Source organism: Chaetura pelagica, unplaced genomic scaffold (assembly GCF_000747805.2).
Source record: "Chaetura pelagica isolate M959 unplaced genomic scaffold, ChaPel_1.0 scaffold9, whole genome shotgun sequence".
Lineage (NCBI taxonomy): Eukaryota > Metazoa > Chordata > Aves > Apodiformes > Apodidae > Chaetura > Chaetura pelagica.
Window position 1 is genome coordinate 108,198 of NW_009954494.1, and position 14,529 is coordinate 122,726.

The 14,529-nt window shown below is 39.2% G+C and overlaps 1 protein-coding gene across 1 annotated transcript in view; it reads right to left on the minus strand.

The window, feature by feature from the left end:
• Positions 1 to 3,977, minus strand: part of GALNT2 (polypeptide N-acetylgalactosaminyltransferase 2) — a 44,065-nt gene extending 40,088 nt beyond the window's left edge. The window contains exon 1 of the mRNA XM_010004531.1: positions 3,872 to 3,977. Within this exon, the coding sequence (XP_010002833.1) occupies positions 3,872 to 3,977 (106 nt within the window). The remainder of the gene's footprint in view (positions 1 to 3,871) is intronic.
• Positions 3,978 to 14,529: the final 10,552 nt, after the last annotated feature.

Sequence of the window (14,529 nt, forward strand, 5' to 3'; positions counted from 1 at the left end):
TGTCCCACTGTGCTCAGCACGGATAAGACTGCAAGTACTGTGTTCAGTTTTGGGCCCCTCACTACAAGAAAGACACTGGGATGCTGGAGCATGTCCAGAAAAGAGCAGCAAAGCTGGTGAAGGGTCTGGAGAATGAGTCTTGTGAGGAGTTGCTGAGAAAACTGGGGATACTTAGTCTGGGGAAAAAATGCTGAGGGGAGACCTTACTGCCCTTCACAACTGCCTGAAAAGAGGTTGTAGTGAGGTGTGGGTCAGTCTCTTCTGACAAGCAACAAGTGATAGGACAAGAGGAAAAGGCCTCAAGTGGTGCCAGGGGAGGTTTAGATTGGACATATAGGAAAAATTTCTTCACTGAAAGGGTTCTGAGGCACTGGGACAGGCTGCTCAAGGAAGTGGTAGAGTCATCACTTCTGGAGAGATTTAAAATACATGTAGATGTGGTGTTGACAGACATGTTTTAGTGGTGGACTTGGGAGTGCGAGGTTAATGGTTGGACCTGATTATCTTAGAGGTCTTTTCCAAATTTAAGTGATTCTATGATTCTATCACTCTAAGTCTACTATCCAACCTCACTTTTGCTGAAAGGCTTGGTTTTCTGACAATTTATCAACTATTTCTTTAAATTTAGAAGTGGTTTAAGAAAGCCTTTTCTGATAATAGGTACTATTTCTGCTGTGTGCTTCCCTGGGGGCACACAAATAGAAGCATGTTCGATTTAATGTCTTCTGGAGAGTTAGATGGCTCTGTAGGTTCCTGAGTTTAAATGACTGCCAAGTGGAATGTGTATCAGGAAACACAAATACATTATTTCAAACATAAATTAAGCAACTTTGTAACTTCAGATTTTAGCAAATAGGTTTCAGTGCAGGTAAACACACAACATGAAAATAAATTCATCTTTTACACTCAACAGTAAATGAACTGCAGAGTTTGCTACCAGATTTAAATAGAGCCAAAAAAAAAAATCACTTAACCAGCTAAGAACCTGGAACCAGCACAGGCCACAGTGCTAAACTTGGTTTTGAAAAAACCCTGCTTATTTTACAGACTGCTCTAAGCCTGAGAAGCTGAGTAGAAACAAGAAAAAGGTAAAATGCAGTAAAGCTGCTTCTTTTTGTCCCAGGTATTCCCCAACTCTGAAGTCTTGGAGAAGGCAATCAATATAAACAATGTGATTCACTGCTATTATTTTAAACAATAAGCTGGTTGATTTTAAAATAGGATGCATATTTTTGTTCTGTAGCTGTATTGAAAAAAAGTGCTAATTTGGTATATTTTATTCTATTCCCATTTCCATCCAAGTAGAGCTTGATATAAAGTATTTTAAATGTATCATTTCCCATTTTCCAAGACTTTAAAAGCAGCAAAAGCAACACTAGTCCAGAAAGCATAGAGTATATTTGAGAAGAAAAGAGACCATTTCATGGGGCCGAATTTACTTAAAAACAGTGACAGCTCAGAGAATTAAAAGAAATATATATTAAAAAAATCATTTGGCTTCTGTAGCCAGGAAGGAGACAAAGCCTGTCTTTGGCTCCAGCAGAAGGCCCTGCCAACTGTGTATAATATGAATCAGAACTATTAGGGAAAAGTCAGATAATGGTAAGAGCAGCTCAAAGTGAGATCGAAGAGGAAAAAAGCAGAGCAAATAAATCTGCACACAACGGAGCAGCAGGCGAGAGTAGAATAGATTGATACAAAATGCCCTGAACAGCTTGCACTCCCTCTTACTGATTCAATCAGCTAAAATGTAGCAGGATACTTTATATGGTTATTTCGACTCACAGACATCAAGAGATTCCAGATCTTCTAAGGAAAAGAGCTGTTTGAGTAACTGATGAGACTCCCGTCATTACAGAGAACCGGTTATACAGTTTTGGTTTAGTTATCCATTCAGACAGTTCAGGATCAGTCTCTCTAACCAGGAGAACTAACACCACTATTTTCACAAAAGAAATAGACTTTTGCAGCATATAAAATAGAGTCACTAAATCATAAAAGATCACTCTGATGTACGGAAGATAAAAAACTCAACAATTTAATCTTCATATAAAGAAATTTTAAAGATAATGATAATAAACAATTCCTTAATTCCAAGAATTTCTGAAAGATATTACATTGCATAATGCTGAAATTTAAAACTACAAGTCTCTTATCAGTGGAAAAGCAAGAATGTTCTGAACAAATGCCCTCCTAAAATTTGTTTTTTAAATCACTTTGCTTTAAAAAAGTTGAAAGAATCCACAGAAATATGAAATCCAATTTTCATTGCCATAAGGATTCAAAAGTTTGCCTACACAAACTGAAAATAATCAAGGTTGTGATTTAAGACTGCATAATTCTGTGTAGCCTTTGATGTTTGACTCAAGATTCTCATACTACTTTGTAGTAATGATTCTCCTGCCTGTTAAATCAAGATGTAAGAGATCCCTAATCAACAGATGAAACTAAAAAAGCCCTGACCTGCTCTATTTTACACTTAATTTTACTTCTAGCATCAACCTTTTGAACTTCTGCTATCCTTCCCTTTCAACTTGTGTCACTTCCCACTTTAATACTTAGGGCATCGGGGAAAGGAAGGTCTTAACAGAAATGTACAAGGGTTGGCCCAGAATACATAAACATTCAATAAGGGGAAATAAGAATAGTAGCTAGAAGGTGCAAAACTGGCCTACCTACAATCTCAGTAACAATATTTGCAGAGAACTCTGTTAAGGGAAAAAAATTCTTGGTAAGATCTGCCAGAAACCAAGTTAAACAAGCCAGGCTCTTCAACTTTTTATGATTTATTTCCCAATTCATACACAAAGACTTTTCCAAAAAAAGCATATATACAGAATCAGAACCTTGTTTCCCCTCTCCAGAAATCAGCTAAGACAACGTAGGCCAAAGGCTACAGAAAAAAAGCCATGAATGTCCAACAGCTTATACTGTACCAGGAGTCTAAGACTGTAAAAAAAAAAAAAATCATACCTCACACATTATTGGAGATGGAATTTTCCAGCTGCTTAAAGGGAAGTTTACCTTGGCTGGTTTTTTCTTCAAAACCTCATAGTATTTCAGTTGTTTGGCAAAGACAAATTTTTAAGCCAAACATTAGGATTAATCAAAGAAGAGTAAAACATGTTGAAAAGCCAGCTGATCAGAAGTTGTCTTCCCTGTACAGTAAACTTTTTGAATACAGTGTAAAACATTCAAATTTTTTTTACTAATTCTACATTTCTTGGTACATCACTTCTAGCTATATATTAAAAATCTTGATGTGAAATGGCTAAGCAGCAAAAAAAGTTTTATGGAAGCAGTCATAGGAAATTAAGGTTCCTTAACACAATTTTCCTAGCTCGCCCTCAAGCATAAGACCACTTCAGTAAACGAAAAAAAATTCATGTTGCTCTTTTTATTTGCCAGCATGTGACAAATACTGAGCAAGTATGTGAAAAATAAGGCATGCCATCAGTGCACTTAGGAAAAACCACCACATCAAAAGCTAGACAAAAACTAAAAGTGTATGAACCTTGGCTGAATCTTCACTCAGAAACACAGACCCAAGGCAAATTGTCTGTTGCCTGCCGGCACTATCCCTAGAGAGAAATGGACTGCTTTTGTACCAGAGGCTTTTAGGACATCTCAAACTTATTGCAGGACAATACATATAGTGGTAAAGACTCACATTCCTATGGTTTTACACTCAAAGGAGCAGTGAAGAAGTCAAGATTTAAGGAAAATGAAGTGCATAAAGAAGTACATATTGCTAAAATAATCCCAGCACTTCCAAGCTACAAAGAATTAATCAGAACTGCTATGTTTTATGGCTTTCAAGGATAAATGTTTTATGGCTACAGATCTTTCGTAACAAATATAACTGCAATACCTGGAGGTAGTGTTTCCACACTTTGTGCTTTGTCCTCCCCATCACTGCCACGCGCGTCTTTCCTTTTGGGGTCAATATCATTTGGGTCCTCCTGAAAAGAGTACATAATCTTTAAAAACAATCCCCTTAATTGATTTTGAATTTGTGTTTTCAAAGCAAACATCAATAACTGAGGCTTTGTAGGTTTTAAACTCATGAGGTGGTCCCAGAGAGTTAATTTTGGATTTTAAGAGAAAGGATGATTATTTCCTTCCTTGAAAAACTTAACAAACAGAATAAAAATTTAAGACACGCTTTAATGCCTTTAATATATGCAGCACTTTTTACTTGGAAAAAAAATATTAAGAAATTAATGTTTTACTAAAAGTGAAATAATATATTATTAATTTTTAAAAACCAGTAATACTCAAGTGAGCAAGTCAGGCAACAAGATTAAACAAAACCTGAAGAAAGCCCTGCTCTAGCAAGGAGTAGGTCAAATAGCAAAGTTAACTGGAAAAAAAACAAAATAAAAAAATAAGTCCAGCAGTTACATCCACAGCAGCAGCTTTCCAACTGGAAAAAACTTCCAAAATATCTGTAAGATGCTATTTTCAGGTGTTAATTTCAGTGCAGTTTAACACGAGTTTCACAGGCAACTCCGCTGGATCTGTGATTCCAGTAACACTGAAAATACCCATTTAAAGAGAGGATAAGGGGAAGTATTAATAAAGTTTCATCTCCCCTCCTCCCCAGTGTCCAACACTGGTTCTAATTCTGTAGATCTTTCTCTCCTCTCAACAGAGAAAAATGCTTTTTTATGGTAATTACAAAAAACCATACAAGACATCAAGCTCAAATTGGAATAAGTGAAGAAGAGGGTAACTTACACATATATATACACTTAGCCATTGTACGCACACTACATTTAGACAATTGAGTTAAGTGTCACCAGCTTCTGTCATTCTCAGACTTGCCAAAGGAAATTTTGTGCCTTTCCTAAGTCTGCACTGAAGGAAGTCCCGGTTATAATACTGGTTTTATCTGTACAACCCCAGTATGGGCAACACCTTTACTAGATCATGCAAGATGATGCAGTACTATGTCCATACTAATAAATCAAGTGCACCAAGAAACATCACCAAGCACTGAACCCAAACAGCACAGAATGGTTTATACGTCTTCTAGTAATCAGCCTGAGCTTCCAGAACAGGGTGATGGTGTACCAAGCGCATACTGTGAACTGACTCTACCACTCCAGGTCCTAAGCCACAACTGGGAATTCTTTGGGTAGAATAGCAAGTAGTTTGAACAGGGAAAATTCATGTTGGGGAGCATTTCAACCAGAACAGTCCCCAGGCATGTCTGTATTTTCCAATGTAAATTCAGCTTAAGTGATTACACTAGGTCAGCACTGACAGCTAGAAATATATGGGGGGAAAAAAAAAGCTTTCTAAAATACTGAACTGCAAAACAGAATTCCTATGGGTTTTTTGTAATTATTAATCCTTTTCAGATAGGAACAGCCACATAAACACTACGTCAGTTAAGAGTGAAATGCTACAAATGCATGTCTTTCATATAGAATTGTGTATTGAGAATACCAGAGAATTTGTTGAGGTTCTTATACATTTACCGTATGATCTGTCCTTCGGATTATTTCATCTCATGGAGGTCAGTAACTTTGCTTAAAGATTAAAGCAATAAAAACAAACAAGTAAAAAACTAACACCAACAAAAAAAACAGGTATCAAGAAAATTATCGGGGCTTATGCTGGTGAGTGAAAGTATTTTTCACTGTGCACTGAGTCCTGACAGCACATCAAAACAGAATCTTTCTATGGTTCTGGAAAGTTTTATTTCACTAGTTATTTACCTTTGTGCACCATGTAAAAGATAGCAACACTATGGAAACGTTAAGTGCAAGCATCAACCATAGCTGAAAGAGAAGTCTTCCCAGTAAGTATGTAAGTTCTGCAAAATTCCACCAAGCTTTTCACTATCCCAAATTACTGTAACAAGTCTAAAAAAATAGCAACATAATTTGAAAAATAAATGCAAAACAACCACTAAGCAGTAATAATAATAAAAAAAATAAATCACAGGGATTTTTCCTTTAGTTACACAAAACCTACTTACTACTCTCATTCTGTTCCCTGTCCTTAAAGTCTTTAGGGGAAAAAAAAAGCTGCCTTAACTGTTCTAGCTGAGAAGTATATGCCATTAAGCATGGTAATTCATCAAGTTGTTCCACTTTGTGGTGTTTTGGTTTTTTTTTGTTGCTGCTGTCGCTTCTTGGTTTTTTTTTAAATTAACACAAACTACCAAGGCAAATGTTAGATTTAGAGATCTAATAGCAAAATTTCATTTTAAATTATCATAAATCTGAGGCTTGTAGGAAACTGCTTGGCTACTGCCTTCAGATATTTTGAGGGGAGCCAAGCTGCTAGGATGAAAGCCCCCACTGCAGACTGTTGAATATTCACCTTGCCTCCTAGGACTCCCTATCAAACACTGTAGTGGTAGGATATTAACTTCAAACATGTGTGCTCCAGCTTAGGGATTTGTGGTACTTTTCTTCTCCAAAATGCCAATTTTAATTATTTTTAAAATATACTTCTCAGCTAAAACTGTTGTTCTGTTTTAAGCACTGACTTTCATCAAACAAAACATCAGAAAATACATGTGGGCAACCTAAGCCTTTTAGGGACAAACAATGTTATATCCTTTAGAAAGAACTCAAGTGCACAAAAGAATGATGCAGATATTAAAACCACAGATATAAATACAACCAATTTCTTTACAAATCTGGCTGTAAATTACTTCAGCATGTTAATTTGATGCAATACACAAATGAACCATATGGTCAAATGACATTCCTATATTGTCATCACCACAGCATAGAGCTGATTTTGCAGCCTGCTTGGAGTGAAACAAAATTCCAACTTCTAGTGTGATCTTAAAGAGCCACTTGCATTTGATGAGTAATCTTCTTGGTAAAAGATAACACTTGCACTGACAAAAGCCATTCATACAAAAACCTATGCTTAAGGCAGGACTGAAAACAACTGAAACTGTTTAAGAGGAGGCATAGCTTTCTAATTGAGAGCACGAGAGAGGTGTAAGGAATAAAACGTAAAAGGAATAGGCTAATGCCTTTTCTATTTTGAAATACTATTAGTACTTAATACTTCAAAATACTATTGTCTTGATATACTAAAAAAGCTGACAATATCAGGCTACAACCTAAATATGTAAATGTTCTAAAGACAGTTGAACAAGTATTTCAAGTTTATAAAAAAATAAAGAGGTGGCCGGCCAACTAGTACAGTGGGGAACACGTGCATGGGGAATTAATACGTTTTTAACCATTATTCATGCAGGTATTTTCTCAGGCCAGGACACACAGAGCAACATGAAAATAAGTACATGCCAACTCTAATGCACGTATTGCAGGGAATTAGTATACATCAATTTTACCCATCATTTCACTGTTTCCCATTATTTCCTTATTCAGTACCAGACGACATGCAAAGAAGAAAAACTGCAACCTTTCTGCTCCATTCAGTGGGAACTACAGTACTGTGGTAATAGTTAAGATGGCCCAAGCAAATGTAAATTAAATGTAATTTTTAAATTAAGTTATCTAAAGACCTATGCTACTCCAAAAGCTCAGAAGTTAAGGTGACTTACGTTTACTTGCCAATTTGTTACAACATTCCTTAATTACACTTATGGTTTTCATGGTTAATGGAATACATTTTGACAGGGTTTAGGGCTGTTTGGGGTTTTTTTTAGGTCGATTTATCACTGAAGTGCAGCAACTTATTCTTTCACAATACTGTAAAGCTCTCCCTAAGCCTCAGAAAGCTTACATCAGTTTACAAACCTTGCTATTACCACTTTTTTCCTGCTCAACTCGCCCACTCCTTTTAAGACTACTCAGTAGTCTGAAATTGAGATATGACAAAACTGCAGTATGAAACTCCAGTTTCAGGATTCAGATTCAAAAAAACTGTTCCATCACATGATTACATATTTACAGTTGCTCTGACTGATGGAGGGGGAGGGAGGATGGAGGTAGTATGAATGCAAAGCAAGATTTGAGCACATTATTGCAGCATTTCTACACATCTACAATAGGACACAACCATATTCAACAAGAAATTTAAGAAAGGTGACATTTTAGTTAGGAAAGCTGTAATTATACACAGATGTACGTTAGTGGATAATTTCATTACCATTACTTAGATATTCCAAACCACTTACCCTCCTGATTTTGGTATATTTGTTTGCAATGAGTACTAAAACCCTTATAAGCACAGCTGAGCTATTAGCGTTTTATCAATTGTTATTTCACTTGGCACACACACACACCCCGAAGAAAGATACTAAACTTATTCAAGTCCCTAGGTATTGCTCCTATATTAAAACAAACTTAAAATCACCACTGTTTTTCCAATTTCTGTCCTCCAGTACTTTTTTTTTCTTTAAATTGAATTTTCAGGTATCACAGATTTGACATTAAACTGCTATGCATTAGAAGTCATTATAGCAGAGATTTCTGTCCTTCACCAGGCTTCCTGTAACAAGATAGCAATTGAACAACAGGTAACACGGGGGATAAAGCCAGACTTACTACAGATGAGCCTAGAGGTGGTGTGGTGGTCAGATAAGCTAGTCAGGCAGCCTTACTGGACGTCCAGCTTAAATGCCTTTATACCAATGCACGCAGCATGGGGAATAAACAGGAGGAATTAGAGATGAGGGTGAGCCTGCAGGGCTGTGATCTCATTGGCATCACTGAGACCTGGTGGGATGGCTCCTATGACTGGAGCATCAGAACGGAGGGTTATAAACTCTTTAGGAAGGACAGACACGGGAGATAAGGTGGGGCTGTTGCCCTCTATGTCAAAGACCAGCTGCAGTGCATGGTGCTCTCCCTGGGAATGGATGAGGAGCCAACAGAGAGTTTATGGGTTAAAATGAAGGGGAAGAAAGGCCAAGGTGACATCACTGGCCACACCCAGAGAGTTGTGGTCAATGGCTCAATGTCCAAATGGAGGCAGGTGATGAGTGGTGTCCCTCAGGGGTCAGTACTGGGACCAGTGCTGTTTAACATCTTTGTTGGAGACATGGACAGTGAGATTGAGTGTATCCTCAACAAATTTGCTGATGATACCAATCTGTGTGGCGTGGTTGACACCCAAGAGGGAAGGGATGCCACCCACAGGGACCCTGACAGGCTGGAGAGGTGGGCTGGTACCAACCTCATGAAGTTCAACAAGGCCAAGTGCAGGGTCCTGCACCTGGGTCAGCACAACCCCAGGCACAAATACAGTCTGGGGGGAGAATGGCTGGAGAGCAGTCCAGAGGAGAAGGACTTGGGGGTGGTAGTTGATGAGAAGCTTGACATGAGCCGCCAGTGTGAGGTGGAGCCCAGAGAGCAACTGCATCCTGGGGTGCATCAAAAGAAGTGTGGCCAGCAGGGCCAGGGTGGTGATTCTGCCCCTCTGCTCTGCTGAGACCCCACCTGGAGAGACACGGGAGATAAGGTGGGGCTGTTGCCCTCTATGTCAAAGACCAGCTGCAGTGCATGGTGCTCTCCCTGGGAATGGATGAGGAGCCAACAGAGAGTTTATGGGTTAAAATGAAGGGGAAGAAAGGCCAAGGTGACATCACTGGCCACACCCAGAGAGTTGTGGTCAATGGCTCAATGTCCAAATGGAGGCAGGTGATGAGTGGTGTCCCTCAGGGGTCAGTACTGGGACCAGTGCTGTTTAACATCTTTGTTGGAGACATGGACAGTGAGATTGAGTGTATCCTCAACAAATTTGCTGATGATACCAATCTGTGTGGCGTGGTTGACACCCAAGAGGGAAGGGATGCCACCCACAGGGACCCTGACAGGCTGGAGAGGTGGGCTGGTACCAACCTCATGAAGTTCAACAAGGCCAAGTGCAGGGTCCTGCACCTGGGTCAGCACAACCCCAGGCACAAATACAGTCTGGGGGGAGAATGGCTGGAGAGCAGTCCAGAGGAGAAGGACTTGGGGGTGGTAGTTGATGAGAAGCTTGACATGAGCCGCCAGTGTGAGGTGGAGCCCAGAGAGCAACTGCATCCTGGGGTGCATCAAAAGAAGTGTGGCCAGCAGGGCCAGGGTGGTGATTCTGCCCCTCTGCTCTGCTGAGACCCCACCTGGAGTACTGTGTACAGTTCTGGTGCCCTCAGCACAAGAAACATGGACCTGTTGGAGAGGGTCCAGAGAAGGGCCACCAAGATGTTCAAAGACCTGGAGCACCTCTGCTATGAAGACAGGCTAAGAAAATTGGGGCTGTTCAGCCTAGAGAAGACTCCAAGGAGACCTTACAGTGGCTTTCTAGTACTTGAAAGCAGCCTGCAGGAAAGCTGGGGAAGGGCTTTTCATCAGAGAAGATAGTGATAGGACAAGGAGTAATGGTTTTAAGCTGAGAGAGGGGAGATTTAGGTTGGATATTAGGAAGAAATTCTTCACTATAAGGATTGTGAGGAGCTGGAATGGAATGCCCAGGGAGGTTTCTAAAGCCAGGTTGGATAAGGTTTTGTGCAATGTGATCTAGTGGTAGGTTCCTTGCCTGTGGCAGGGGGGTTGGAACTTGACGATCTTTGAGGTCCCTTTCAACCTTAATGATTCTGTGATTCCAACACCACTAGATATATTAAGATATCGCATGCCTTACAAGTGGCAAGTCAACATGGACTTCTGAAAAGCACTTGTGACTGGAAACAATTGAAGTGGGAGCCAAGTGTGCCTCCAGCACCAGCCATTCCTCTCACAGACAACCCAGATGCTGAACAACATGCAACATTCAGGCACAGGAGGTGGTTGGGAGCTATAACTGCACCACATGCTACCTGGACAGCTGTTTGCTGTCTCTTCCATGAAAATGGAAGCCAGATGAAAGCATCTCACAGGCTAACACACGGCACTATCCAAGGGCTAAAGCCATCTGACTATGTCAAACCAATTGCTTTGCTCGTTATCACCTACCAGCACAACTTTTGAAAGAACTTCATGCAGTATTCAATGCAGGGAATTACACTGAATAAACCAAAGGTCTAATTGCCTTGGTAACATACATTCCGATAGAAAAATTGAGAACTGTGGCTTCACTGGAGAACATACATGCTAAAGCTTAATATCTGTTTCATTACTTGCTTTGAACATGTTGGCCAAGGGCCAACTGCAGACAGATTTCCTTCTACTGATGATTTTCTAAGAGGAAACTGAACACTGGCAGCATCTTCAAAGAGCATCATTTGATCCAGCTGGCCTAATACAAGGCTTCTCTGCATCATGCAGTACAGATCAGTCAAATCAGTTGATGATTTTGGATGGGGTGCCCTCACTGCAGATGACACTTCTCTCAGCACTTCATTTACTTCTGTTCTGATTGTGTACTTGGGGCCAGATACACAGAAGCACTTTGATGTTATGTAGAGCAGCACTTGGCATTGCAACAGTTTAATGCCTCCTACAATTCAGATCCCCAAACCAAGCATGAAGGCTTCCTACAGAGCTTAGTTACCTAAGAGGAGGACCCAAAGCCAAGCAGAGTCAGACAGCTGCATAAGCTACAGACACAGCAAAAGCTCAGTCTCCATTACTGCTGCTGGCACTTAATATCTGCCTCTTTTTCCCCCCAGTTCAGTTTACAATCTTTGAATTAGACATTATGTTCAATGTTTACAGAATAGCTAAGCAGGCTCCAAAGCACCACTTCCTCCTAACCCAGGAAAACCTTCACAGAGTACAGCACACTGGCTTGCCTTCTGACCCAACACTTGGTTGCTGCCTTCTAAGAGATCTTCAATAACATGACTCCAAGTCTCTCTTGCTTGAAGCAAATGAATCCAGCTTTCCCACATACCAGGTAAGCACTCTAGCAATTTCATGTAATTACATTACAGGGCACCCATGTCTTCCCTTATCAATGAAAATGTTTTGCAGGAAACTGAGACCACAGCATGCTCTTCAAAATGCCTGGAATGCTGCTTCTTACAGACAAGATGATTGGGAAATACCCCATAAACAAATGCTGGCTTCCTTTGACTGCAGACTTGCTTAGCATTAGTAAAACAGACATTTCCACCTACACCAAGAAGCAACACAAACAAAAAACATCAATATATAATTTGTGATATTTGATTACCACTGTTAATGTATGAAACTATTACAGTAGAGGAGATTTAATTTTCATTTTTATTCCTTTATTCAGTTTAAGTAAATTGCTGTAAATTACAAGAAGGTAATTTTACAGACATTCCACCTACACCAAGAAGCAACACAAACAAAAAACATCAATATATAATTTGTGATATTTGATTACCACTGTTAATGTATGAAACTATTACAGTAGAGGAGATTTAATTTTCATTTTTATTCCTTTATTCAGTTTAAGTAAATTGCTGTAAATTACAAGAAGGTAATTTTTAATTCTAAAAAACAAAAGGGGGGAAGTAATCAAGACTATACTTTGATAGTGCCATATATAAGAAGTACAATTAGATACACTCTCAGTGAATACACTCAAAACATTCTAAAAATAGCAGTTACTATAAGCTGTACCCTCTAGGCAAAATTAAATGCCTCAGTGTCCTGCCTTCTCTATAAATTTTACCTTTACTTAGGCAAAGTACATATTTGAACTTCTGAAACAACTATAAAACTGGACATTTTATAAACCCAGAGTGGAATAGACAAAAAGAAAGCTTTATGTGAAGTTTCTGGTAAGCATGTGTACATATTCCCTGAGGAAGGTCTGATCCAGCCTTGCAGCAGCAAATGGGATCATTTGGATCTACTGGAAGTTCTGGTTCAACTTCATTTAACATTTCTGGGCACAACAAACTTATTCAACTGACAAGGATCAATGAGCAACGGAAACTCCCACATAGGGATATTCAGCAGTAAGCATAGGTAGGTTTTAAGCATGTGTAAGCTGTTAAATATAAAAACTTGCATTTCAGTGTATTTTAGGAAACTAATTAAAAGTTGAAAATTACCTAAAATGTATCCTCCAAATGTCCACAGTGGTCTAATATACACTGGGTTAATTGAGTAGCCCACAAATGCTATGCAGTTTTATTCTGCATTTCTGTATTTTACAAGAAACAAATTATTCCGTAAGCAACTGACATCATAGAACATGATCCTAAAGGTATTAAAAAAACCCACAACACTCGTACAAGCTCTGTGAGAATTCAGGTATTGAGCTCCAGATGACCTCTAATAAACCATGTTCTCTTTTGCATAAAAATTTTATCCACTCTAGCAGCAAGTGTGTTAACTAAGTGGTCAAACTTCTGACCTACCATGAAAGCAGAAAACTAAGCATTACCTGCCTTATGCAATTGACAAGCCAGTATAACGCCAGGAAGCGGAAACAGAAAAACCACAAATCCCAAAAACTCTAAAAACTACACAAACCCACCAAGTCTCGACACACCCCTTCTTTTTTTTCAGTGAAAAAAGTGTTGGAGCTGAAGCAGTCATCAGATTGAGAGGGCAGTCAAGACAGTGCAGTAACATATCCCAGCTCAGATATAGCATGGGTGGGTAAGGTTGCATCTTCTTGCCAGAGGCTACTTCTAACAACACCCGCTAACACAAGTTTACCATGTCTAAAGAGCCCTACCAACCCAGAAAAAAAATCTGAGGCTACCACAGACATAAGCAGGAGCAGCACCTGCTGTGAAGTATCCAAGGAGCAGAAAGCAAAACAGAACACAGGAACTTTGACTTGTGGGAGAGCCTGCCACCTCTCCACAGAAACAGCAGAAGCAAGGGGAAAACCTCATACACCAGAAAGAACATAAATGCAACAGAAACACCGCAGAGGAGTCATTAAAATGCTTTGCCGTATTTTATAAGACTACTCAACTCGTGATTCATGAAACTATGGGTGGATGGCAGGAAGTAGTGAAAAAATAGAGGAGAAACATTTAAGGATACTGGGACTGATGGAAGGGTAAACAACCAAGTGCACCAGTAACTTTGAAAACACAGAATAAACATCTCTAAGAATGGCAGCAGATAGTCAGAAGCAATATCCATTAATTCTTGTTAATTTTATCTCTCAAAAAAAATCTCACTTTTCTGCGTTACCTGCCACAGACCATGGAAATAAAACATGACAAAACATCTGCAACTACTATTTAAATTCAAGATAACATCTATCACCACTCAATTTTAGCTTCCAAAAGGAAAGACTGATGGAGACAAAATACATTTCTTTCAACAGCTGTTTTTTTTTAATAGAATGTTTAAAACAGACTTTTCTTCCAGAATTATTCAGTGCAGATACATAATTCTGTGATTTACAGAGTAAATGCATACTCAACAGCAAGGGTGTTTACATTGTTCTTTTCATTGTGCTAAATTGGGAAAAAAATAAAGAATAAATTAATCTTAAATCATCATCAACCAAAAGGAGTTGAGTGATCCGATCTGTTATGCAGGGGAAAAAAAGCTTCAACAGCAAAAAGCAAAAGTCAGGAAGACGTCACAGAACTTCACCATTCATGACTTGTTAAAAGCATGTTATTGTCACATCCTTCTTCAGGGACCATGTTGTCATCACGTCTCATATGGGTCAAAGTGTTTTGAGGTACATACGCAGGCAGCAGTGCTTATTTTA